At 43.0% G+C, this 25,869-nt stretch overlaps 1 protein-coding gene across 3 annotated transcripts in view; it reads right to left on the minus strand.

Annotated features, from left to right (window-relative positions):
• Window positions 1–20,851, minus strand: part of mbd2 (methyl-CpG binding domain protein 2) — a 32,339-nt gene extending 11,488 nt beyond the window's left edge. For 2 of the 3 annotated variants that reach the window (XR_007485254.2, XM_049737231.2), the window contains exons 1-5: window positions 20,414–20,851; window positions 17,560–17,719; window positions 12,043–12,183; window positions 11,515–11,605; window positions 11,266–11,443 (exon numbers count right to left, since the gene is read on the minus strand). Coding sequence is in view for 2 of the 3 variants with exons in the window: in XM_049737231.2 (XP_049593188.1) it covers window positions 11,266–11,443; window positions 11,515–11,605; window positions 12,043–12,183; window positions 17,560–17,719; window positions 20,414–20,523 (680 nt within the window). In the remaining variant the exon portion in view is untranslated. Of the gene's footprint in view, window positions 3,391–11,265; window positions 11,444–11,514; window positions 11,606–12,042; window positions 12,184–17,559; window positions 17,720–20,413 lie in introns of all 3 variants that reach the window. The other variant, XM_049737232.2, reaches the window with a different exon arrangement.
• Between the last annotated feature and the right edge of the window lie 5,018 nt (window positions 20,852–25,869).

Here is a 25,869-nt window from a genome sequence, read left to right on the forward strand (position 1 = left end):
TATATTATGTCTTAAGATTCCAGGCAATGCCCTAGATTTTGTTGCAAAACCAGAAACTTGTATTATTATGAACTCTCAAATATCCAGATCATGAACTTTCAAGAATCCTGATTATTCAGACACTTGGACAAAAAAAAAAAAAAAATGAAGCACCATGTAATTGCTGTATACAACTTAGAATGTCACTCTTGTACTTTTTTTGTGGTAGCAAAAGTAACACGTAGAAGTGAAATTATGGAGCTATCATGTAAATTGCTGGTTGAAATCATGGCAGGACTAGATACGCAAAATTGCCCATTTCGGCAAGTCACGTAAACACAGTGCATGAAATGAAATTGTGATGAATGGTGACAGTGTAATAGCTGAAATAAACAAACAAAAAAAAAAAAACCTCCCTTTTGTCTCAGATTATCAACAAATACAACAAGTTTAAAACTAGACATGGAGGAGCACTGATAAAATGGAGGAGCATTGAGATTGAAAAAAATTAAAACTCTACAGAAAATGACCTTTGACCGCAGCTATGCTTTGTTATATCCTCACTGCTTTTCTCTGACAAAAAAAAAAAAAAAAAATACCTGGAGGTTTGTTTGACACTTGTAGCTAAATAAAATTGTTTTTTTTTCACTTCCTGCACGTCATTGTTTTTCCACAGTTTCCTTGGTAAGCATTGGTGGGCAAAGCAAGCTGCATCACAACTGGTGTCAATATCAAGCAGTGTGATTTAGAGGTGCAGAAGAAGAAGAAAGACACTGGATTATCGCATCGCTTACTTTCGTCTCCACGCAGTTCTTGATTGAGTCTTTTATTTTGTAATTCATGATGTATCTGCTTGTTGTGCTCACTGTTTAGCCATTGTTCAATGGAGTATCTGCGATTCAGTATTTTCTTTTCGCTAGCCTGACGATAAATATTTGGTTACCGTGTTTTCTGTCACTGATGAAACATTTTTATTTATTGTAATAAACTATATTTTTAAATAACTTTGAAAAACCCATTCAAAGTTTTCTACAATTGTAAGTAAGGATGGAACAAGTCCTGGAGAATATCTTGGGGCTGTAAAAGGCGAAAAACAAATGGAGTTGAAACTTAACCATCCCCTGGACAATTTGGTCTAAACAATTTGAACGAGTATCTGTCCACAGGCAGAGTAAGAAGAGCAGGGCAGGGAAGAGAGAAAAGGAATGAGAGCGATTTAGGATGACAAGCACATTCAGAGGGAGGAGAGGGGGAAGAGGGAGAGAATTGGAAATTAATGGAGGAAAGAGATAAGAAAAAGGGGAGCACAGGAGGCATAAATGCTGGAGGGACTGAGGAGATATCAGAGGAGACCGAAGGAGGAGGGATTGAAAATAGGAAGAGTGATGAAGATGAAAAAAACAAAGCCATTGTGAAGACAAACATAAAATATAGGAAATATGTGGCACTGAAATTATGAGTGGGGTTATAAATGGAGAAGACAAGGGATTTTGGAAACAAAATAAGTAAAGGAAAGAAAATTGAGAAAATAAAGCGATAATAGGAAAGTACAGAGGTCAGAATACATCAAATGGTCAGGAAATAATAGGTGAAAGAAATTACGGGAAGGAAATTAGTGAAAAGTTACAAAGCGGAGAGGAGTGGAGACAGACATATTCCAATAAGTCTGCTGTAATGGCTTTGACCAGCTGTTCCCTGTCCACTGGACTGACAGCTCTACACACTTGGAGTTGTCAGTGAGAGCGAGTGTGTCTCCACAGTGCCCCCTGCCGTCAGGCATTCACATTTTAAGACCGCTTGAATAAATATTCCTTTACAATATTCAACTACTCAATCCCCATTGAAGTTATGTGACATGTTGCCACATATGTTGTACCAGCAACTGTGTTTTGTCTTTAAACAACTCTAATTAGCTGCACTTTTGACTGCTGCTTTAATTTGACCCCACGCTGCACAATTCTGAACCACGCAGTTGGCTCTCAAGCCACAGTAAACAACCTGCTCAACAAAGTGACACAGTTATTGAAGCAACTTGGAAATAGCACACAGTCAGATGGATCCACGGGGATTAAAAAGGGAGTTAAAGAAAATGGCCTAACCACAGGATGTGCTCACTTGAGCACTAATTGTTATACTGATTTAAAATTGTGATTATTTCATGTGGTTTGATGAGGTGGTGAAAACAAAGCCAGCTGTTAACATAGTCCTAGTTTAAGATGCACATTACATAAGTACGGTCACCAACAAGAAGTACTGGGCAGGCTAACGAGTTAGCGGAAAGATGCTACTTCGCGTTTCGTTTATTGCGGCTTCACTGCATCGCATATTTTTTTTTTCCAAATTAAAAAAACATTTAAAAGTAAATAAAACTTCTAAATTGAGGAAACATGTGTCTAACCTTTAGGACAATGTAGTATTGCTCCAAGTGTTTGTTTACATTCCTTTAGAAGTCCATTTTCGCGTATTAGCACGATCGCGAATTAGCATCTTTCCGCTAACTCGTTAGCCTGCCCAGTACTTCTTGTTGGTGACCGTACTTTGCGGATTTCACTTATCGCGGGTGGTTTTTGGAACCAATTATCCGCGATAAATAAGGGATTACTGTATGCAAAAATGCACATGGGCAAAACTACTTTTGTCAGAGTCAAGTTACTTCGGAAACCAATGTGGGGTTTTATTTCATTACTAGAGGGCTACCAACAATTTTGTCCACATGTGTAAATGTATAATGCTGACATTGAAGATAATAATCACCTTTTACTGAATAAATGCATCAAATGTGGATTTTTACCAGATCAAAAGCTAATAAAAACGCAAAATAAAATGGTGCTGTTATAATAATGAATGTAGAAGCACCATTACAACTTGCCATTTGGCATAAATTTACATTAATTTCTTCAGAAATAAAATACACCAAGACAGAAAGTCAAGACTTGGAGCTCTATTTTCGTGACTAGAGCAAGTCTAGTGCACAGTGCTGTCTAACTGTACATATAGGTGAAGTTTTTCTTTTCACATTTTGGGACGCTGCTTCCCCTGCATGCCCTGACCGCATGTCCCTGGTGGATGGGATTAAATAAAAAAAAATAAAAATAGCACCCGAGCGGAGAAGAAGGGGGACCGGATGGTGTATTTCAAATACGTAGTACATGGGATCACACTCTTCAGCGTCCCTGGTTAGGTGTATTCAGGGTTGCTGGAGAGGACGGTCTGTCGGGTCTTGGAATCTCAGATTCAAAAGGAGCAGAGTGTTTTCTTTTCCTGGCCAGCATTACACTCTTGGCATGGTCCCCGAGAGTGCATGTGAGTATGCCGAACCGGTTTGCAAGTGTTTTGTTGACTTTAAGAAGACGTTTGATTGTGCGTTTAACCAAACTTGAGGTTTTCCATCAGGCATGGAAGGACAGCCTCCTGAAATATAAAGATGCCCTTATTTTAGCAAAAACTCGTTATTTTTCGCAAGTCATTAATCTTAATAAAAACAATCCTAAATACTTATTTGATACAGTGGCAAAGCTAACTCTGCGCCAGCCGACCCCCGATAGCTCCTTCCACTCAGCTGACGAGTTTATGAAATTTTTTGCTCAAAAGATTGAGTCCATTAGGGACGAGATCAAGAATACCATGCCAATCGCTCCGCCGGTTACTAGCGCTGGGGATCATCCAATAACCCTCTCAAATTTTAAAAGCGTGTCCCTTGAAATGCTTACAAAATTGGTTAGTACGGCTAAACAAACAACATGTTTACTCGACCCGTTTCCAGCCAAACTACTTAAAGAATTCTTTCCAATTTTAGGACCGTCCGTCTTAAATATAATCAATCTGTCTGTTTCCTCTGGGATAGTGCCAATAGCCTTTAAAACCGCTATTATTAAACCACTACTTAAGCGAGCAAATCTTGACCCGGACTGTCTCAGTAATTATAGGCCAGTTTCAAACCTCCCATTCATAGCAAAACTTCTCGAAAAAGTAGTAGCACAGCAGCTTATTGATTACATGGTCGCTAATAATCGATATGACTCTTTTCAGTCTGGTTTTAGAGCTAATCATTCTACAGAGAAAGCACTTGCTAAAGTGACTAATGATCTCCTCATAGCTATGGATTCAAATACGTCGTCTGTATTGTTACTACTTAATCTTAGTGCTGCCTTTGACACTGTAGACTTCGATATTTTATTAGGGCGTCTTAAAAGTTGTGTTGGTATCTCAGGGTCAGCACTAAGCTGGTTCAATTCCTATCTATCAGGCAGGACGCACCGAGTGGTCCATGGTAATACGTCCTCTGAGCTTTATAATGTTACGTGTGGTGTCCCACAGGGATCGGTACTCGGACCGATTTTATTTAATATTTATATGATTCCGCTTGGGGACATAATACGTAAATATAATATTAGTTTTCAATGCTACGCGGATGACACCCAATTATATATGCCGTTATCGATGACAAATCCACAGGACTGCTGTAATCTCGAGGCGTGCCTTGCGGAGATTAAGCAATGGATGTCTCTCAACTTCCTTCGTCTTAACCCGGATAAAACTGAGATGTTGATAATTGGTCCTACTCGTTATCAACATTTAGTTAAGGAAACCACTATAACTATAGATAACCGTACTATCACTCAGAGTGATACGGTAACTAATCTCGGGGTAATATTTGACCAAACGCTCTCCTTTCAAAAACACATTAAGAATATAACCAGAATTGCGTTTTTTTCACCTTCGTAATATTGCTAAGATTCGTCCTATCCTCTCGACCGGGGATGCGGAAACTATTATACATGCGTTCGTCACGTCGCGCCTGGACTACTGTAATGTATTATTCTCTGGTCTTCCTAAATCCAGTATCAAAAGTCTACAGTTAGTGCAAAATGCCGCTGCGAGGCTGCTCTCACGGTCAAGAAAATTTGATCACATTACCCCAATATTAGCCAAATTACATTGGCTCCCGGTCCATTTAGACTTAGACTTAGACTTAGACTCAACTTTATTAATCCCTTGGGATTACTCCTTCAGGGAAATTCTGTGTCCAGTAGCAGTAAAATACAAAATACACAAGAAAAACACAAGAGATCAAGATATACAGAAGATGCAGAAATACACACAGTGCAAGAGATAGCAATGAAATGTAAAAGAGGCCAAAAGATAAACTAGGCAAGAAAATTGAGGGAGGTAAAAACACTACACAGTAGTTGCCATAATATTGCACATTGTATATTGACGTGAAGAATGTGTACAGTTATTACAAGCATCTCCATGTCCCTGTTCATGTCCATGTCACCTCCTCCCCAGTGAGGAGTTGAATAGCTTGATGGCTTGGGGGACAAAGGAGTTCTTCAGTCTGCTTGTCCTACAATTGGGGAGGAGCAGTCTCCCACTGATCCGGCTCCTCTGATTAGTGATGACAGAGTGCAGAGGGTGACTGACATTGCCTATAATGTCCAACAGTTTTTTCAGTGTCCTTGCCTCTGCCACCGTCTCCAATGAGTCCAGCTTCTTGCCGATCAGAGAGCCGGCTCGCCTGACCAGTTTGTCCAGTCTGGAGGTGTCCTTCTTGGATGTGCTGCTGCCCCAGCACACCACGGTGTAAAACAGGACACTGGCAACCACGGACTGGTAGAACATCTCCAAGAGTTTGTTGCAGATGTTAAAAGAACGTAGTCTCCTCAGGAAGTACATCCTGCTCTGTGTCTTCCTGTGAAGGTGGTTGGTGTGAGTTGACCAGTCCAGTTTTTTATCCAGCCACACCCCAAGGTACTTGTAGGAGTCCACAGCCTCCACCTCAGCCCCCTCCAACAGTACGGGCCTAGGCTTAGGCCTGTTCCTCCCAAAGTCTATGACCAGCTCCTTGGTCTTGGAGATGTTGAGCTCCAGTTGGTTGGCACGGCACCAGGTGGCGAAATCCCCCACCAGGCTCCTATACTCCTCCTCTCTATTGTCCCTGATACACCCGACAATGGCTGTGTCATCCGCGTACTTCTGTATGTGACACAGCTCAGAGTTGTAACAGAAGTCTGAGGTGTACAAGGTGAAGAGTACAGGGGCCAGCACTGTGCCCTGTGGGGCTCCAGTGCTACTGACCACAGTGTCAGAGATGGTGTCTTTTAGTCTGACGTACTGTGGCCTGTCTGTGAGGTAGCTGGAGATCCAGGTCACCATGTATGGGTCCACTCCCATCCTGCCCAGTTTGTCTCTGAGCAGGGGGGGCTGGATGGTGTTGAACGCACTGGAGAAGTCTAGGAACAGAATCCTCGCTGTGGCGCTTCCCTTATCCATGTGGGAGTGAACTCGGTGCAGTAGGTGGAGGATGGCGTCCTCCACTCCAACATCTGACTGGTATGCAAACTGCAGGCAGTCCTGAGCATGTCGCACTTGAGGTCTGAGGAGACCGAGGAAGAGCCGCTCCAATGTCTTCATCAGGTGTGAAGTGAGTGCCACCGGCCGAAAGTCATTCAGTTCACTGGGCCGGGTCTTTTTAGGAACCGGCGTGATGCAGGATGTCTTCCATAGTGTAGGCACTGTCCCCAGCTGCAGGCTGAGGTTGAAGATCCGTTGAAGTGGTTCCCCAGTTCAGCAGCGCAGGTTTTCAGTAGTCTGGGACAAACCTTGTCCGGGCCTGGTGCTTTCCTGGGTCGAAGCTTCCTCAGTTGTCCTCTGACCTGGTCTGCTGTGAAGTAAGGCAGAGCTTGTGTTGGCGTGGGGGGGCAGGAGGAGGAGGGTGGGGGTGCTGTGTCGTTTCGGGGGTGGTGTGTTGTGGAGGGAAGGAGAGATGGCTGCAGTAGAGGTGGGGGGGTCGAGGGCCGATCAAACCTATTGAAGAAGTTGTTCAGCTCGTTCGCCCTCTCCGTTGTCCCTTCAACGACCCTGGTCTTGATGTTGTGGCCCGTGATAGTCCTCACACCTTCCCAGACGGCCCTCATGTTGTTTTCCTTCAGCTTCTGCTCCACCTTTGTCCTGTAGGTGTCTTTGGCTACCCTCACACAGTGTTTTACCTCCTGCTGTGCTGCCTTCATGGCCTCCCTGTCTCTGCTCCTGAAGGCGGCTTTCTTCCTGTTCAGGACGGCTTTGACCTCCCGTGTTACCCAAGGCTTGTTATTCGGGTAGTAGCGGACTGTCTTAACAGGAGAGACCACATCCATGCAGAAGTTCAGGTAGTCCGTCAGGCAGTGTGTCAACCCCTCTATGTCCTCACGGTGCGGATCGATCAGCACATCCCAGTCTGTGGTGTTAAAACAGTCTCTCAGGACACTTTCCATCTCTGGGGTCCACTTCCTGATGGTGCGGGTCGCAACGGGCTGTTTTTTGACCAGGGGGGTGTACTCTGGTTGTAGGTGGATCAGGTTGTGGTCTGACTTCCCCAGTGGGGGGAGCGGTGTGGCCTTGTACGCATCCCTCACATTGACATACATGAGGTCTATTGTCCTGTTGTTTCTTGTGGGGCAGTCAACAGCCTGATGGAAAACGGGCAGAGTAGAGTCCAAGGTTGCATGATTAAAGTCTCCAGAGATTATTACAAAAGCATTGGGGTGCTGAGTCGTTAGCCTGGCTGTGACAGTGTGTATAGTCTCACAGGCAGTGGCTGCGTCCGCGCTCGGAGGGATGTAAACACAGATGGTAATCACGTGACTGAACTCCCTCGGCAGGTAGTATGGCCGCAAGCTAACCGCTAGCAGCTCAAGGTCCCGGCAGCACAACACAGTCTTTACAGAAACATGTCCCGGGTTACACCAGCGATGGTTCACATACACGACCAGACCCCCACCTTTCCGTTTTCCACTAGCTTTGGCGTCTCTGTCGGCTCTCACCATAGTGAATCCCTGCAGGTCCACGTTAGCATCCGGTACGAGGTGGTTTAGCCATGTCTCCGTAAAGATGAGCACGCTGCTTTCCCTGTAGGTCCGCTGGTTGTTCAGTGCCGTCAGCTCATCGATCTTGTTGGACAGGGAGTTCACATTCCCCATGATTACGGAAGGAATCGATGGTTTATATCTCCTCCGGTTCTCCGACCGCCTGGCTTTCATCTTAGCACCGGCTTTGCAGCCCCGGTACTTCCTCCTCAGCTCCACCGGGATGTCGTGTCGTAGTCCAGCTTGCCCCATTAATCTCAGCGATAACAGTTCCTCCTTCAAGTATGTGAGCAAACCGGCTCCGCGTCGCATGATGATAAAAAAGAAGTGTCCACTAACTCCGAAAAGCAGTGAATAAATAAAGAAAGCACGAGCTTAAACTTAAAAGTCAAGAGCTGACTAGTTAAAGAACAAAGAAAAATAGACAAAAAATATAAATAAATAATAAGATAAATAATCCGAAAGGTCGAAAAAAGTCAAAAAATAGTCAAAAACAAGAGAGCTACTGGAAAGGCTGCCGTCTCCTACAGCGCCGGAAGTGATTTAAGATGTGACTTCAAGGTTCTTCTACTAACCTATAAATCACTGCATGGCTTAGCGCCTTCATATCTCGTCTACCTAGTCGTTCCTTATGTTCCGTCTCGTAACCTTCGTTCGCAAAACGCTAGTCTTTTAGTTATACCGAGGGCCAAGAAAATGTCTGCAGGGTCTAGAGCATTCTCTATTCGGGCTCCAGAGCTTTGGAATGCCCTACCAATGGATATTAGAACTACTACCTCAGTAGAAACATTTAAGACACGTTTAAAGACACATTTCTATGAGATGGCCTTTAACTAACTTGTGATGGCCGATTTGGCCGGTGTTTGTTCTGTTCTCTCTGCCCACCTCCTCCCCGGCTGGGGAGGGGGTTAGGTGGCTCAAAAACTGATAGCGGCTGGCTGGATTCTCGGGGACCAGTTCGGGATGGGGGAGCTGCGGCTCGGCCCCCTTGAGGACACTGCCAGGACAATCGAGGGCACCTCCGACATCCATTTTTTTCATTGATTTTCATATTATGTATTACTTGTGCACTCTCTGCATCCATTACAACCTGGTGATCCTGATAGGGGAATCCTTCCATCTGTGGTCCCTTCTCAAGGTTTCTCATTTTCCCCTGGCAGGGGTTTTTTGAGTTTTTCCTTGCCCTTTTGGGAGCTTATGATCAGGGGATGCTTTGAGAATAATTGTCAATTTTGGCTATGTGAAGCCCTTTGAGACTGTTTGTGATTTAGGGCTATACAAATAAACTTGACTTGACTTGTACCGTGACCAACCTTGTTGGGGGTGCGCCAAGAGTACCAGACGCCCTCGTATGGGATGTTCCGTCCATTTGTGTTAAAAGTTTGTTCCTCATTCCCGGCAGTAAGTTGGATATGTTTCCGGTGAGGAACGAACTCCACAGAGGAAACCCTTTTTTTCCTCTCTAACCTTTATGGACATCCATCCATCCATTTTCTGAACCACTGAACCACTCCTCATGCAGGTCGCAGGCATGCTGGAGCATGCGGGAGCCAACTCAGTTGCCTTCAGGCAGTAGGCGGGGGACACCCTGAACGGATTGCCAGCGAATCGGAGGGCACACATAGATGAACAACCATTCACGCCCACGCGCATACCTACGGGCAATTTGGAGTGCTCAATCGGCCAACCATGCATGACTTTGGAAAATGGGAGGAAATCGGACTAACTGGAGGAAACCCACACAGGCACAGGGAGAACATGCAAACTCCACACAGGAAGGCCAGAGTTAAAATCAGAACTACAAGCTACATTGTGAGGCAGATGTGCGAAAAAGGATTCCACCGTCTCGCAACTCATGAGGAACAGTGGTTCAGAAAATGGATGGATGGATATGCCGGCAACAATTAAACAGGCACAACAATTAAATGCTCTTCCATTAGGCTGCGCAATAAGGAAAAAATCTGATCTGCAGCCAGACTCTCTATGAAGTTGCCTTGTTGTGACATTTTTGTTTGGAGTTAAAAGAAAATACTGCATGTGCCTAAGATAAATAAATGTTGGGAAACACAGCTGTAAAGCCTATATCACTTTATTCCACATATCAAAAGCCCCCAACGTAGTACAGTAATCCCTCGCTACTTCACGGTTCACCTATTGCAGCCTCAGTTCATCGCGGGTTTTTATGAAAACAAATATTGCGGCTATATTCGGTGCATCGCAGCTTTTTGCGGCGTCACTTGGACCGCAGGGCTTTGTCTTCCCACATGACTTTACAGCACACTATTTGCCGGTAGAGGAGACAAGACCAATACGAACATGTTGATCTCTATCCTTGCCGTTGATTGGCTTACAAGAGCAGTTCTATCCACGCTTTATCTCAGCCTCCCGCAGTCGCGCTACGTATCCACTCTTCCACTTCCACGTTCGCATCAGCAGAATCGGCAGCGTGTCTGATTTGCACTTATTTTGTCACGAATGAGGCAGGACAACCACATGCAACACGGGCTCACACAAAGTTTAAGGAGGGCTGGAATGACTGCAGGAGAGAAGAGCTCGCATCGTGCGTCATCGAAGCAGAAGGGCATAGGAAGATTTATAAAGCTATTTAAAAAGTATTTAAAGATACAATAAAGTGTTTAAAAGTACAACAAAGTCTTTAAAAATAAAATGATAAACGTGTGCGGATGCCCTTGCGCTGGGCTGCGGGGGCGCATCAGCCGGTCAGCACGACAGGAGCAGAGTGCAGCCGTGACACCTTTACACTTTAAAATTGTTTAACATATAATAACATATTTAAAAGTACAATAGAGTGTATAAAAATAAAATGATAAAAGTCTTGTGTGGATGCCCTCGCGCTGGACCGTGGGGGCGCGTCAGCCGGCCAGCAGGCAAGAGCAGAGAGGAGCCAGACACGTTTACAAGAAAAGAAAAAGAATCATAAAAGTCCTGTTTGGATATTGTAACAATATATTTACTCTTATTTATTTTATTATTTATTTAAATAAATAAGAATGTTTCTGAAAGTCAGTTTGACTTTAAATTTTTTACAAAAGTGTTTAAAAATACAAAATAGAATGTTTAAAAAAATAAACTGTATAAAACTATAATAAAGGTTCATGAAAGTCTTGTGCGGATATTATAACAATATATGTATTTGCTTTTAATTATTTTCTTTATTTTCTTATTTATTTAAATAAAGGAGAATCTGTTTGAAAATCAGTTTGACTTTAAAATGTTTACAAAAGTTTTTAAAAAAATACAAAAAAAGCATTTAAAAGTACAATACAGTGTTTGAAAATACAATAAAAGATCATAAAAGTCTTTGTAACAATATATTTTCTCTACTTCTTGTATTTCGCCTATCACGGGTTCTTTTTAGAACGTAAGCCCCGCAAAAAACGAGGGTTCACTGTAATAGCAAAATTCAAATTGAGCCTCTTACCGGATTTGCTCGTCAGTCACAGTGAAGGCCTTACAGAGCGGCTGGGACGTGTTCAGCCAGATTGCTGGGTTCTTCTCAGCTGCCACAGATGTCTGTCCTGTGATAGGAGCAGAGCTCATGTGGAGAGCACTTGCAATTGCAGACAGCAGAGTATCATCACTTGAGTTGAGACCAACACCTGCAGTGGCAGAAAGGTCCAAGGTCAGAGGCTAAAATCATTGTACTGGGTTTAGGTTGATGTAAACTGACTCTGTAGGACTTTGGGCAGCTCCATTGTTCTTAGCACTTCCTGTGAGACATCTGATGATCGCAAACCTGTTAACCTCCTCTCCCAAAAAAGCTGCAAAGACACGGAGACCAGGTTGATTGCGAAATGGACACTTAAGTGTGCTCAAGCGTTATGAAATCACGGTATGTTAGTTTTACAGTTAACAACACCCAGGAGTGACAAATAAACAAATTGAACCAAGCATATTTTGCCTCTCATTTTTGCAGGACTGTTTGCTATTTTATTTACCAGACAACTTTCAGGGAGGGCGAAATATGTCTATAAAATGATAATCAAATGCAGGGAAAATTATGCATTGTGATGATTATTAGCGTTTCCATACATAACATTCTGGATGAGGAATAAGAAACATATACGGGTAGTCATGCAGTCAATAAAAAAAGATTTTTTTGATTTTTTTTTTATTCATGTTAACACATGCAGAAACTCGAATATGCCCTTAAACAAGTTTTTAAAATGAGTGAGCAAGTGCGTGTGTGCATTCTTACCTGTCTGGGCTGCTCAGACGCTCTCTGTAGGTCTGTCTTTACCTTGTTTCCTGGGTGATTTGTAATCTTGGTAACGGGCTGTTTAAAGATGGATGCCGTCTGTCTGATGGGCAAACTCGTGTTCAGGTCAGGCTTACCTCCCTATAGAGAATGAGGCAATGTTGATGTCTCTGAGAGTGTTACTTTACTTGCACATTTCCTGTTCTTCTTAAATCTATTTGGTTCTACCATCCTCACTCATCTAGATTTACACATCAAGTATCGGATCAGATCAACAATAAGTAAGACTATAAACCAACACTCAAGGTATAATAAACCAAAATATGCCCTATTGTTAGTTTTGCATTCTCAAAAAAATAATCCTGAAATTACATTAAGTAACTAAATACACATTTAATCATTAAATCAATAATATGGCACCTTAAAGCCTCTGTGCTTTTTTTTTGTTCTTTTTCTGCTCCTAAAATTTGACAGTGCGAGTCAATTTATCAACTTAAAAATATTGACAAGTAAATTTGCAGATTTTTTTTTTAATGTAATATTTGTGTGTGTGTGTGTGTGTGGGGGGGGGGGGGGGGTGCAGCAGACAAATTTCTGCTCGACAACATCGCCCATTTATTAGCAATACAATGAATATTCACTTTGCAATTTCAACTTAAAATTTACAGCCCCAAATTTTCTATTTTCTAAAATTTCAGGTCAGGGGCCACTGCGCTCCAAGTACAACTTAGTTTGGAGCCCTGCACCTATACCCCTGATGTAGTTTGTTAAACTAACTTCTGGACATAGATGATCTGCTCAACATCCAATGAGCAAGGAAAAATCCTTAAGTGCACAGTGGAGTAGTGCTGAGGTTATACCTAGAATAAAAACAATGATTTAAGTGTTCGTGTTTGATGTTTCTTTTTTCCTGAGGTGTCATATGTTACATATAACATAACGCATGTATAAACAACTCAATGTGGTCAGAATATGTTCTGAATGATATACTGTGCAAGTCCTTGCATTCCATGCGTGGCTCTCCTCTCAGTAGCGTACATTTTTTATTGTTGAGAATCTGTATCGACAGAGATAAATACACCATCGGGAAAAGTGCTCATGATTACCAAGCAAACTATAACTATAAAATATAAGATATAATCATATCTTGATGGGTGTCAGAAACATACTCATTTCCGTTTTTTAAGTTTTCAACTCCCTTATTGCTCATGTTTTGTTTCTGTGTGTGCATGTATACACACAAACACACACACACAGAGTCACACTGTGGTGCAGACAGAAAACAAAACACACCCAAAGCGTACGTGTTTAAAAGCACGTCAGCACACATGCCTGACATCAAAGTTGGAACCGGAAAAAAGTGACAGGAAGGCTGCTCTATAACCTTGTGTAATAACTTCTCAAGCAAGTAGAATGACCCCCAAGACAATCGTTTGGAACTTATACAATCAATTCCTGGACAATTTGTTTCGCTTGTTAAACCGTAAAGGCAATTTGCTTTTGAGCAATTGTTTTACATGGTTACTGTAACTCCTATACGAGTGTACCGTTTTTTCTATAAAACTATAAGCCGCTACTTTTTGCACAAGCTTTGAACCCTGCAGCTTGTAGTCCGGTGCGGCATATCTATGGATTTTTCGTGATTTTTGTGATATTGTACATACATACATCCATTTGCTATACCGCTTGTCCCCACAGGGGTCACGGGCGTGCAAGAGCCGATGCCTGCAGTCATTGAGCAGGCGGGGGGGGAACCCTGAACCGGTTGCCAGCCAATCGCAGGGCACACAGAGACGACCAAACATCCGCACTCGTACTCACACCTTCGGGTAATTTGGAGTGCTCGATCAGCCTACCAAGCATGTTTTGGGGAAGTGGGAGGAAACCGGAGTGCCCGGTGAAAACCCACGCAGGCACGGGGAGAACATGCAAACTCCACGCAGGGAAGGATATGTAACCAGACACACGATCACTGGGGTGAAAAGTGGTGTGTTGACTGCATGTCCATCCGCCAGGCAAATAGTGCCGCACAATTGACACGAACAAGGGACAGAACGAGATCAAGGTAGACATTCCTGGAGAAAGGAAGCTTTTATACACAAACCCTCATTATGGGGGACAAAAGAAATGCATATGATACCGCTTTTAAGTTAAAGGCAGTCGATTTGGCTCGATTTGGAAATGGACCTGCTACAGCTACTGTAGAGGTTTCCTCCTGCCACTAGAGGGCGCTATGACATTTTACATCCAGCATTACGAGGACAAATCAACAAAGATGTTAAAACAACTTAAAGTTGTGTTTTGTTTGTTTCCAACTAAAACGTACACTTTGGTACATTCAGTGTGCACTTCAAATCTTCTCAAGTAATTTTTGTTTCATAGTTACATTTACAAACTTGTGTATTTATTGCCAGTCTTAATAATAATAAAACATAATGGTGACGGTTGCTCAGGAGAGTTGTTGAAATCAATTACCCAAATCACAAACTTGACCATACTAGATCAGTTGGGGTCAGGGTAAAAAAAAAAGATCATTAAAAAGACTGTTGATCTGAAGGGTGCTGGTAGAAATTGGGCCATTGATGTTCAAACACAAATAAGCAGAGGTAGTAGTGTTGTAACAAAACCAATTTTGTACTTCATTATTATAATTGTATAAAGTATATTTACACCAATACTGAAACAAAACTGCAGCAAAAACCAAAAACCTTAGCAAGAACTACCGTAATTGCCAGACTATAAGGCGCACCGGATTATAAACCGCACCAGCTAAAATTTAGGGATATTTCATTTTTTTTCTTACATAAGCCGCACCAGACTATAAGACACACGTACACACGAGTTTTTTACAAAGAAAGACAGTACATAGAAAGCCTTTTTAACGTTTTAATAACATACTTGAACATGTCTTTCTTAACATTGCCTGTGATGCAGCAGTAGTACCGCAGCAACGCGGAAGTGTGCACGCGAGTTATTAGCGAAGAAAGACTGGACACAAAGTTTTTTTAAAGCTTTAATAACATACTTTAACATTTCTTTCCAAACACTGCCTGTGACGCGGCAGTAATACCGCAGCAACACGGAAGTAACACAGCAGCAACACGGTAGCACAGCACGAACAGGGCTGGTTAAAAAAAACATACCAGTAAAAGTAAAAAAAGAGCCGTCTTCATCTTCCTCCTGTGCACTGAAACTATCGAAGTCTTCCTCCTTAGTGTCCGATTGGAATAGCGTTAGATATCCTTCGCCTCGCACTTTCTCAGTCTCTCTTTCGTCGTCGGTTTTATGCATTTCTTCGAGTGTGAAGAGGTTCTGTTCATGGTAATGTTATTCATGCACGAAGCGCTAAATTATATTAAACTAGCGAGCGACACGTATTGCTTAAAAGCGGCATCATATGCATTTCTTTTATCCCCCATAATGACGGTTTGTGTATAAAAGCTTCCTGTCTTTGTGTGAATGCGGGTGTGTGCGTGATGCGCTCGTCTGTCTCGCTCTTGCTTCCTGCTAGAGCGCCCCCTGGAGAGCGGAGGCCCTAAAAATCCATAAGTACGCTCCAGAGTAGACACAAGATAATGTCATCAACATCGACTGTCTTTGGCTTAAAAGCGGCATCATATGCATTTCTTTTGTCCCCCATGATGACGGTTTGTGTATAAAGGCTTCCTTTCAGTAATGTCCGTCTTGATCGCGTGATGCGCGAAATGTAAACACAAACTAGCGTGTCTTCTTCGGCGCATTATCTCTTCTTCGCCTGTCCCGCTCTTGCTTCCTGCTAGAGCGCCCCCTGGAGGCCGGAGGCCGTAAAAATCCATAAGTACGCCACGCCGCCGTTTAAGGTTCAAAGTAACCTTCTGAATAAAATGCATTAAAAGTTCACATTCATTACAACTTGTTTTTGGTGAGCAAAATGTCAGAAGAATTGAATTTAAATGCTGATTGATTGGGTTTTAATACAATGCAGATTACTTCACTGGTTTCTTTTATTGATTTAAAAGAAACCAGTGAAGTGATTAAAAAAAGGAAAAACAAGATGAACTTAGTACAATTACAATGCAGATTGTCCAAACAGCGCCACTGCTTTGTGTAATCTCTGAGTGATATGGCAGAGTAAGAGAAAGGGTTTAGAGCACAGGTGTCAAACTCAAGGCCCGGGGGCCAGATACGGCCCGCCACATCATTCTATGTGGCCCGCGAAGACAAATTGTGCATCAAATTCGTGTGTCATTACTAGAATTGCAAATTATCTTCACTTTTAATAATAGCTTTTTTTTTTAATATTTGTCCAGTTTTTACTTGTCTGATTTGAAAACGAGTTATTTGTCAGTTTGTTTTGTAGCTTTTACTGCATATAATAGTGTTAAGAGTAAAAGTGATCAAGTCATCACAAAAATCTCGAAAAAAATCTTATATAAGCCACACCTGGCTATAAGCCGCAGGGTCCAAAATTTTGGAAAAAAGTCGCGGCTTATAGTCCGGAAATTACGGTATGTAATCATCCCTGACCCATCTGACACCATGGGGCAAATGGGTGTGAATGCCAAGCTGTCAACGATGCTGAACAAAGCGAGCCACCCTTCAAGGACACTCTGACAGCACTGCACAGCTCTTTCAGCACCAAGACTTTTACACCTGCGCTGTGTAAAGCAGGAATTTTGCTATTCCTTCCTGCCTGCAGCTGTCATGGCAATCAATGGGAATACTGGGATACAGTGCAAGAATAGATTTCACTCTCACATGACTATAAAATGGCTGTTGTGATTATTGTAGTGACGCATTTAAACGGCAGATCAGAATAGGAACATATAAAAGGCATTTTCAGCCTGTTCGGTCAGTTTCATTCTTATCTGAATATAAGGTTCCATGTTAACCATAACAGATTTCATATCAATCAGCTTGAGCGCAACCTTACACAGTTTTATCAGTCCACTGAGACACGTTCGGCAATTACATAAATCAGATGTGATAAAATAATAAGAAAATGTATTGTTGGCATGAGGCTCATGAGTAAAAATTAATGAATTAACAGTGTCACATTTTAAGACGCAGGGTTTAAAGCATGATAAAAGTGTAATGCCTTGTAATGCCGTTTACGGAAAATTATTTGAAATGTCGATTGTTTATGTGTACAATGACGAGTATGTTAATAATTTTGAATGATTTGTGGATTTAAACGGTATATCATTTCACACAGCCTTTTTAATATTGACGAGTCATGACCTTTCACCTGCTTGATGTCCTGGCCATAGATATCCAAAAGCCTTTGGCCACAAACTGCTCTGGGATCAAGCAGCACCTCTCTACAGTTTGAGTTTTATTTCTTTCCTGCAGGTGCGTGTCACACCAGTTGATAAATTTATCCACCAGAGCTTTTTCTTTAGTGTGTTGAGTAAGAATGATGTGTGATCATGTGTGATCAGAGAATGGTTTGGTTCAGCACTAAGAAAGTGCTAATCTGATAATCTGGTGACACGCAGCTATAGAACCACTCACAACAGCCAATTCAATCCGAATTACCTTTGCCAGGCTCAGTTGGTCATGTCGGAGTTTCTGTTTGTTCTTCTGCAGTTTGCCAGGCATCATCTTCCCCGTCCGGAAGTCGAAACACGCCAAATCTACTTTGTTTCCAAGGTAACGGGACAATTGAGGTTTACTCCGGAACTTTTTCCCTGTAGGACTAAATACATAAAGACAAATGGAGAATGTCAGAAGGACATTTTACTGGGTTAACTTTGATCTGGTGAACTGCTGAAATTGAATGGTTCACAAAATGGATATTAGAAACAAATTTCTTGATTATTTGTACGCAAAAATTCAAAAGCTGTAACATTAATAGATGCACAGCCTTCGAGCCTTTTTCTGCTTATTCCTTACAAAAAGGCATCGCCACCATATTGAGGTACCTCATCACATTGCCAACATTTCCCCCTTCAGAAGAGAATTTGGAAGAATGACCTATACGTAAATGCCAAATGTTGGAATGGCTGACCAGACAAATCCTAATGCTCAAGCATGGGACTGCCTTTTCCCACCTTGCAGTGTTTAAAGCACGATCACTGTCCCAACACTATTTTATAAATCACACTAGAGCTTGCGCTGACGTCACAATAAATCGTCTGCTTTCAGCAAAGAGTTGCTGTAATCCTCAATTGCGCTGGGTTCTGTGTAAAAAAAAAAAAAAAAAAAAAAATACAAATAAAAAAATAATGGAAAGGTAGCCTGTTGCCATATCGTATGTTGTGACTCAACACTTTTGTGGAATCTCTGTGTAAAAGAGGCCAGAGAGCCTCAATCATCTGAACTCTATTAAAGAACAAAAAACTCAGATCACAGATTGACATACAAGGTGGGACAATGGAACTCTGGTTAGCATGTCTGCCTCACAGTTCAGGGCGTGCAAGTTCAATTCCAGCTCTGGCCCTGCCTGTGGAGTTTGCATGTTCTCCCTGTGCCTGCCTGGGTTTACTCCGGGTGCTCCGGTTTCCTCCCATGTTTCAAAAACATGCATGGTAGGCCAATTGAACTCTTCAAATTGCCCGTAGGTGAGTGTGGATGTGTTCAATTGGCTGGCAACCACTTCAGGGTGTACAACTGCTGGGATAGGCCCCAACATGCCCGTCACCCCAATGGGGACAAGTGTGGCTCAGTGGTAGTGGGAGTGTTTGCCTCTCAACTCAAAGCTTGTAGAATCGATCCTCAACCCTGGTGACCAAAACACTGAAACCCAATTTGTTTCAAGTGTGGACCGGGTAGGTGCCTTGCATGGCAGCAGCCTCCCATTGGTGTATGAATGGGTGAATGTGAAGCCTTGTAAAGGTCTTTGGGCACCATGTGGTGTGGATAAAAAAAATAAGCGCTATATAAATTCAATTTATTTACAAGTGGTATAGAAAATGGATGGATGGATATCGACATACAAATATTCAAATTCTTATGAATGGCAATTTTGGAGCAGGAGTTACCAGGACCTGCTTTACAGATGGCTCACCAGTTATGTACATTATGGACGCCTAATAAGTGAGAGAAATCATGAACATGATTATTATCTTCACATAAATGATTATTAATAATCACAATAATAACATTAAAACAATAATTTAAACAAATGTGTTAATTCACAGACTTGAGCGTCAAAGCGGTACCCCCTTCGCATTAATCAGTCACTTGGTGACCAATTAGAGTTTCGAATTAACCTAACTTGTGTTCTGGGAAGGAAGCAAGAATCGTAAGCACAGGGAGAATATGGGCAGTGCACATGCCACATAGGAATTCCCGGGCCCAAATTCAACCCCCAAACCTATAAACTGTGAGGCAGACATGCCAGGCATGTCAAACACTGTGTTGCCCCATGTATGTTTCTTTTAAATTCATCAAATTTAACTAACCAATCAACAAGTATTAAAATGTTGCCGCATGTCATAGTTGTTTTTTTTTTGGACAAACTTATCTTCTCAATGAACAAAATAGCCCTAGAGGTAATCTTAACACTAAAACGTGAAAAAAAATCTGCCGACACCATGGGCTGTGGTTGAGTTTCACAGCTCTTCCAGTAAGTCAACCTGCTGACTGGAACTGATGAGTCATATTACAAACCAAACTGAAAGCAAAGCCAAGACACAGCTCATGAGCTACTTCAGGTTACAGGAAGTGACATAGCCCAGATGCTTTCAACTGAGCTGAGTCTGACAGGAAGTGATCGCAGCTGTTCCACACAGCGCTCCTTTGAATTCATTATTGCCCATGATGTTGTCGTTGTTTGGTAAATGTAATTTGTATTTGTATCAAGATCTACTTTTAATATTATAAAAGTAATGTCTAATTATAACTACATTACGTTTAGTTTACCTACAAAATGGTCAGCTGTTTTTGCTTTTTACTTGCTAGTAATACATGAGTGAGGAATTTGACACCACAAAATAATAGTGTTTAAAATAAAACCTTGCTGGATAATTGCAGTAGAGTTTTTGGAATCCATAAAGCTGGAGCAACATTTATGAGCTGGGCAAAAATTGGGTCGAAATGTCAGCAGCAGGAAGTATTCCACTTAGTCAGTGTATGACGCTAATACCAGGGTAGTGTGTACGGACAGTTTATGCAGTCATTCAATGACACCATGATAGGGAGTAGTGTAATACACAGTATATACGTGCATAATACACTCGACACGTGTTGATCCAGAAGGGGCAAGTAATAATATAGTTCAATAGTTACACGACTCATCATCATCCGCTGGGACAGTTCAGAATTTGAAACATTATGATGACTGAGACTTTACAGTAGATGTTAACTCGTAATAGCAGGTCATGGGGACCCAACACTTTGTCCGTGGCTGATAACTGACCAATACTTTAAGAAAGGCAGTCTAGTGTACCTGTAGTAATAGATGTCGCTTTTGCCGGCGCTCAAACCGGACTTCCTGATCACTTCTTCCTTCTTCCAGCCGGGTGGCAGAGCTGGACAGTCCGACCTCCTCTTCTCCATCAGTACACACTTGCAATCTCAGGATTCAGATACGTTCAAGTCAATTGATCTCGCTCAGTGGCCCTCCAGCCTAACTGTGGAGGTAAGACGGCAAACCCGGCGGAACAAGCGCTGACGTCACAGATGTTACGTTATGCCGGCTCGCCCTGCCTCCACCCTGGCTGCTTGTTTTGTGTTATGTGAAAGAAAAGTGCACCGCGTGGTCTGCTGCCGGGAATGAAACGACCTTCTCTCTATAATATACTTCAGTTTGCCTCCTGAAATAATAAATCAACGTCCGGTGAGGTCCGAAATGGGCTAACGGCAAGCTGCGAGCCTGTGACGTCTATCTTGCTCGATCGCTCCCTCTGAGATCTTCTATTGAAAAAGAACAATCACTTTGATCTCTTTCAAAGCAATTGCACAACAACCGCAGGACTTCAAACGCAAAACGGAAGAAAAACTGAGGCCTGCTGTTTTTATTAAAAAAAATACTTTTTTAGCCTATTAAAATGCAAATGCATTAACAGCTCTGAACCTTTTATGCATATATTAGGGGAAACGACAATAATATTACTATATTAAGACAAATTATTTGATGAATCAATAAATTGTAGACTGGCCAATAAGTGAGCATGGCATTAAATACATACATTTTTTGGGGGGGTCAATTGTTATGATTAGAGCAGAGATCAATGGTGCCTGGACAAATAGCCAGAGTGACCACACTTTCTTCATTTTTCTCATCTTTGCTTCAAACCCGTCACATTATGGGAGAGGTTAAAAGGGGCCTACAGCAGCCGAGGAACCTTGACAGGCAGGACTGTCCCATCAAGTTTGTACATGGAAAAATACTGTAAAAGTATGCACTAAAAACAAACAAACACACAAAAACCCCAAACTAAAACAAAATACAAATCCTATGTATTCCTCCACTATCGCAATTGAATAATTTTCATAGACATGATCCCTTAGCATTCATTTTGTAGTAATAAAATGTACTGTCCATAATTCATAGCATTATGTTCATTCTCACTCTCCATTTTTTGGCCTTTTTGTTTCCCTCTGCATAATCTTATTATTATCTCGTCTCCTACCACCCTAAAGGGCTTTGCATTTTGGATGCACCAAAGTATGTTATAGGCAACAAGCATTTTTTTTCCTGCATCGTTTACATGAACTGCCAATCTCTCAATAATTTTTTTATAAGAAAAATCTTATAGTATGGAAAACAATTTGTTTTTAAAAAGAAGGTTACATTGTGCAAAATTGGGCATTGTGAGCCTCCATACCAAACACCGTGCAGGCCACGATTATCAACATTATCTTTCCTGTGAATCCTGCACATGTGTATGACATATTCACGACTGCTCCCCCAAAACAGTCCAAAAGATCCAGTTGCTTCTCTATTGTTGTACTGGAACAACAGAATTTACAATGGAACCCTCGGTCAGCCAAGATGAAAAAAAACATCTACTGGCCAGCTACCTGCCACACGCGGCCAACCAATGGAGACAATAAAGACTGACAGTTGATGGTAACAAAGTAATGAAGTACAATTTCAAGCACCTCATCCCAATAAATCATATTTTATGGATGGCCTGGTTTGTGTATACCCAAAGTGCCAATGACACATGTATCCACAGAGGTTTGAAATCCATTTTCTATCAGGAACAGGTGGCATTCAGAACGCAAGATTGATCTTCATAAGAATGCTTTGAAAGTCCATCCATCCATCCATCCATCCATCTTCTTCCGCTTATCCGGGGTCGGGTCGCGGGGGCAGCAGCTTTAGGAGGGACTCCCAGACTTCCCTCTCCCCAGCCACTTCATCCAGCTCATCCCGGGGGATCCCAAGGCGTTCCCAGGCCAGCTGAGAGACATAGTCTCTCCAGCGCGTCCTGGGTCGTCCCCGGGCTCTCCTACCGGTGGGACATGCCCGGAACACCTCCCCAGGGAGGCGTCCAGGAGGCATCCTGATAAGATGCCCGAGCCACCTCATCTGGCTCCTCTCAACGTGGAGGAGTAGCGACTCTACTCCGAGTCTCTCCCGGATGACCGAGCTTCTCACCCTATCTCTAAGGGAGAGCCCGGACATCCTGCGGAGAAAACTCATTTCGGCCGCTTGTATCCGAGATCTCGTTCTTTCGGTCACGACCCATAGCTCGTGACCATAGGTGAGGGTAGGAGCGTAAATCGACCGGTAAATTGAGAGCTTTGCCTTTTGGCTCAGCTCTCTCTTCACCACAACGGACCGGTACAGGGTCCGCATTACTGCCGACGCTGCACCGATCCGCCTGTCGATCTCACGCTCCATCCTCCCCTCACTCGTGAACAAGACTCCAAGATACTTGAACTCCTCCACTTGGGGCAGGATCTCATCCCCGATCCGGAGAGGGCATTCCACCCTTTTCCGATCGAGGACCATGGACTCGGATTTGGAGGTGCTGACCCTCATCCCGACCGCTTCACACTCGGCTGCGAACCGTTCCAGCGAGAGCTGGAGATCACGGCCTGAAGAAGCCAACAGCACCACGTCATCTGCAAAAAGCAGAGACGCGATGCTGAGGTCCCCAAACCGGACCCCCTCAACGCCTCGGATGCGCCTAGAAATTCTGTCCATAAAAATTATGAACAGAATCGGTGACAAAGGGCAGCCTTGGCGGAGTCCAACCCTCACTGGAAACGAATCCGACTTACTGCCGGAAATGCGGACCAGACTCTGGCATCGGTGATACAGGGACCGAACCGCCCTTATCAGTTGGCTCTGCACCCCGTACTCCCGAAGCACCCTCCACAGAACCTCCCGAGGGACACGGTCGAACGCCTTCTCCAAGTCCACAAAACACATGTGGACTGGTTGGGCGAACTCCCATGCACCCTCAAGGATCCTGCCGAGGGTGTAGAGCTGGTCCACTGTTCCACGGCCAGGACGAAAGCCACACTGCTCCTCCTGAATCCGAGGTTCGACCTCCAGACGGACCCTCCTCTCCAGCACCCCTGAATAGACCTTACCAGGGAGGCTGAGGAGTGTGATTCCCCTGTAATTGGAACACACCCTCCGGTCCCCCTTCTTAAAGAGGGGAACCACCACCCCAGTCTGCCAATCCAGAGGCACTGTCCCCGATGTCCACGCAACGTTGTAGAGGCGTGTCAGCCATGACAGCCCCACAACATCCAGAGCCTTTAGGAACTCTGGGCGGATCTCATCCACCCCCGGGGCCTTGCCACCGAGGAGTTTTTTAACTACCTCAGTGACTTCGACCCCAGAGATTGGAGAATCCGCCTCAGAGTCTCCAGGCCCTGCTTCCTCAATGGAAGGCGTGTAGGTGGAATTGAGGAGGTCTTCGAAGTATTCTCCCCACCGACTCACGACGTCCCGAGTCGAGGTCAGCAGCACGCCATCCCCACTGTAAACAGTGTTGACGTTGCACTGCTTCCCCCTCCTGAGACGCCGGATGGTGGACCAGAATTTCCTCGAAGCCGTCCGAAAGTCATTCTCCATGGCCTCACCGAACTCCTCCCACGCCCGGGTTTTTGCCTCAGCAACCGCCGAAGCCGCGTTCCGCTTGGCCATCCGGTACCTGTCAGCTGCCTCCGGAGTCCCGCAGGCCAAAACGGCCCGATAGGACTCCTTCTTCAGCTTGACGGCATCCCTTACCGCCGGTGCTTTGAAAGTCTTGCATGAAAATGATAAAAAAACAATCTGGCAGGGAGGGGAGAGATGATTGTGACTGATGTAGTGGCTTGACTGCAAACTACAAAATGGCTGGAAGTGGCTGTCAGGTGGAGTGAGCTGAGAAAGGCAGTGCAGAGAGAGACAAAGGACAAGATATTGCACACAACATAAATTGTATATAAAAAAAATTAATAAAAAGAAAACACATATTTACATACTTTCCTCATTATATTTATGCACCTTTGGCAGCACGTACACATTTTATTATTGTTTATATGATGCCATGAGTTTGGCACGCCCAACTCTATGCTGGTTAGCCCATTTCTGATCACAGCACCTCTTGAGCCTAATCAGGTTGGATTTGGGGGCCTCGGTGGTAGGCCCATTTAAGCACATTCACAGAGATGTTACAGGCACAAGGGTACAGTAAGGAACCAAAAGGTGATGACAATTCTGAGTGGCCATGACTGACAGACACCCTTAGAAAAAAAGGTTTTTATATTTGCTGCACTGATGTGGCGAGGCCCACAGTGTTGTTTTTCACTGGCCCTGTAAGAGATTTTGCTATGTGCAATTTGATGAGAAGGACAAATACTCTGTGGCTGTACTTGAGTAGACTTCTCAGGTGTCTGTACTTATTTTTTTTTCTGACGTTATACTTTTACAATTGAAAACAAAAACAAAAATGGCTGCACATAACACGTCGTCATGCCATAATCATGTCTGTGAGCATATGAAAAAGACGGACGCTCGAGTGATTTCTTCAGCCCTGATATAAAGGTGTCAATGTGCGCCAATCATTCTTTATAACAGCTTTCGTGAACACATTCTGCTAAGATCTCAATTTGCCTTTAAATTAGTCTTGGGCATTTGTTGTTTACCTTAAGGAAGACTTATTTGGGATGACAAAATGCCGTTGTAGATTAAAAATTGACTTTGAAAAACGGCTTCATAAAAGACATACCGCTTTTTCTCCTTGAAGGATAAACATATAACCTTTTCATCTTGCTTCAAACAGTCTTCCATCGGCATCAAATTTAATCTAATTGGACATTTCGGGATCATTATTTGTAACTGTTTTTCAACTGAAAACCAAATTGATGTGGATACGTACAACGCACACTAGTGCCGTCACTTCTCACGTAACAGTCGGCATGCATTGTGGGAAATGTAGTTCATGTTCAATGCACGCTACAGCATCTAAATTAAGACAATCCTGTTAAACTCTCACGGCCCACGTTTACGTCTGACACGTGACCTACACAAAGCCTGTACTTTTACTTTAATTTACTTTTTTAAGAACATCTCGAAATTAAAAATCAGGAGAATAAACAGACAACGTTATTACACGCAGTAGAGAAGAAGAAAGAAGAGCCAAGGACATTAAAACCCCGATAAATACATTTCTTTATTATTATTATTATTATTATTATTATTATTATTATTATTATTATTATTATTATTATTATTATTATTATTAAAAACGATGTGGTACAGTTTGCATACTGTCTCAAATATGAAGAAAAACGCTTTTCAATTAGGATATTTAATGTCTCCCGCGACCCCCGTGGGGACTAAGCGGTTCAGAAAATGGATGGATGGATGGATATTTAATGTCTAAATATTGCACATGCGCGTGAAAGAGAAAATGACGTCATGGGTTTAGCAAACGACTCAGGGCGCTGAAA

This window comes from Syngnathus scovelli, chromosome 13 (genome assembly GCF_024217435.2).
Source record: "Syngnathus scovelli strain Florida chromosome 13, RoL_Ssco_1.2, whole genome shotgun sequence".
Classification (NCBI taxonomy): Eukaryota; Metazoa; Chordata; class Actinopteri; order Syngnathiformes; family Syngnathidae; genus Syngnathus; species Syngnathus scovelli.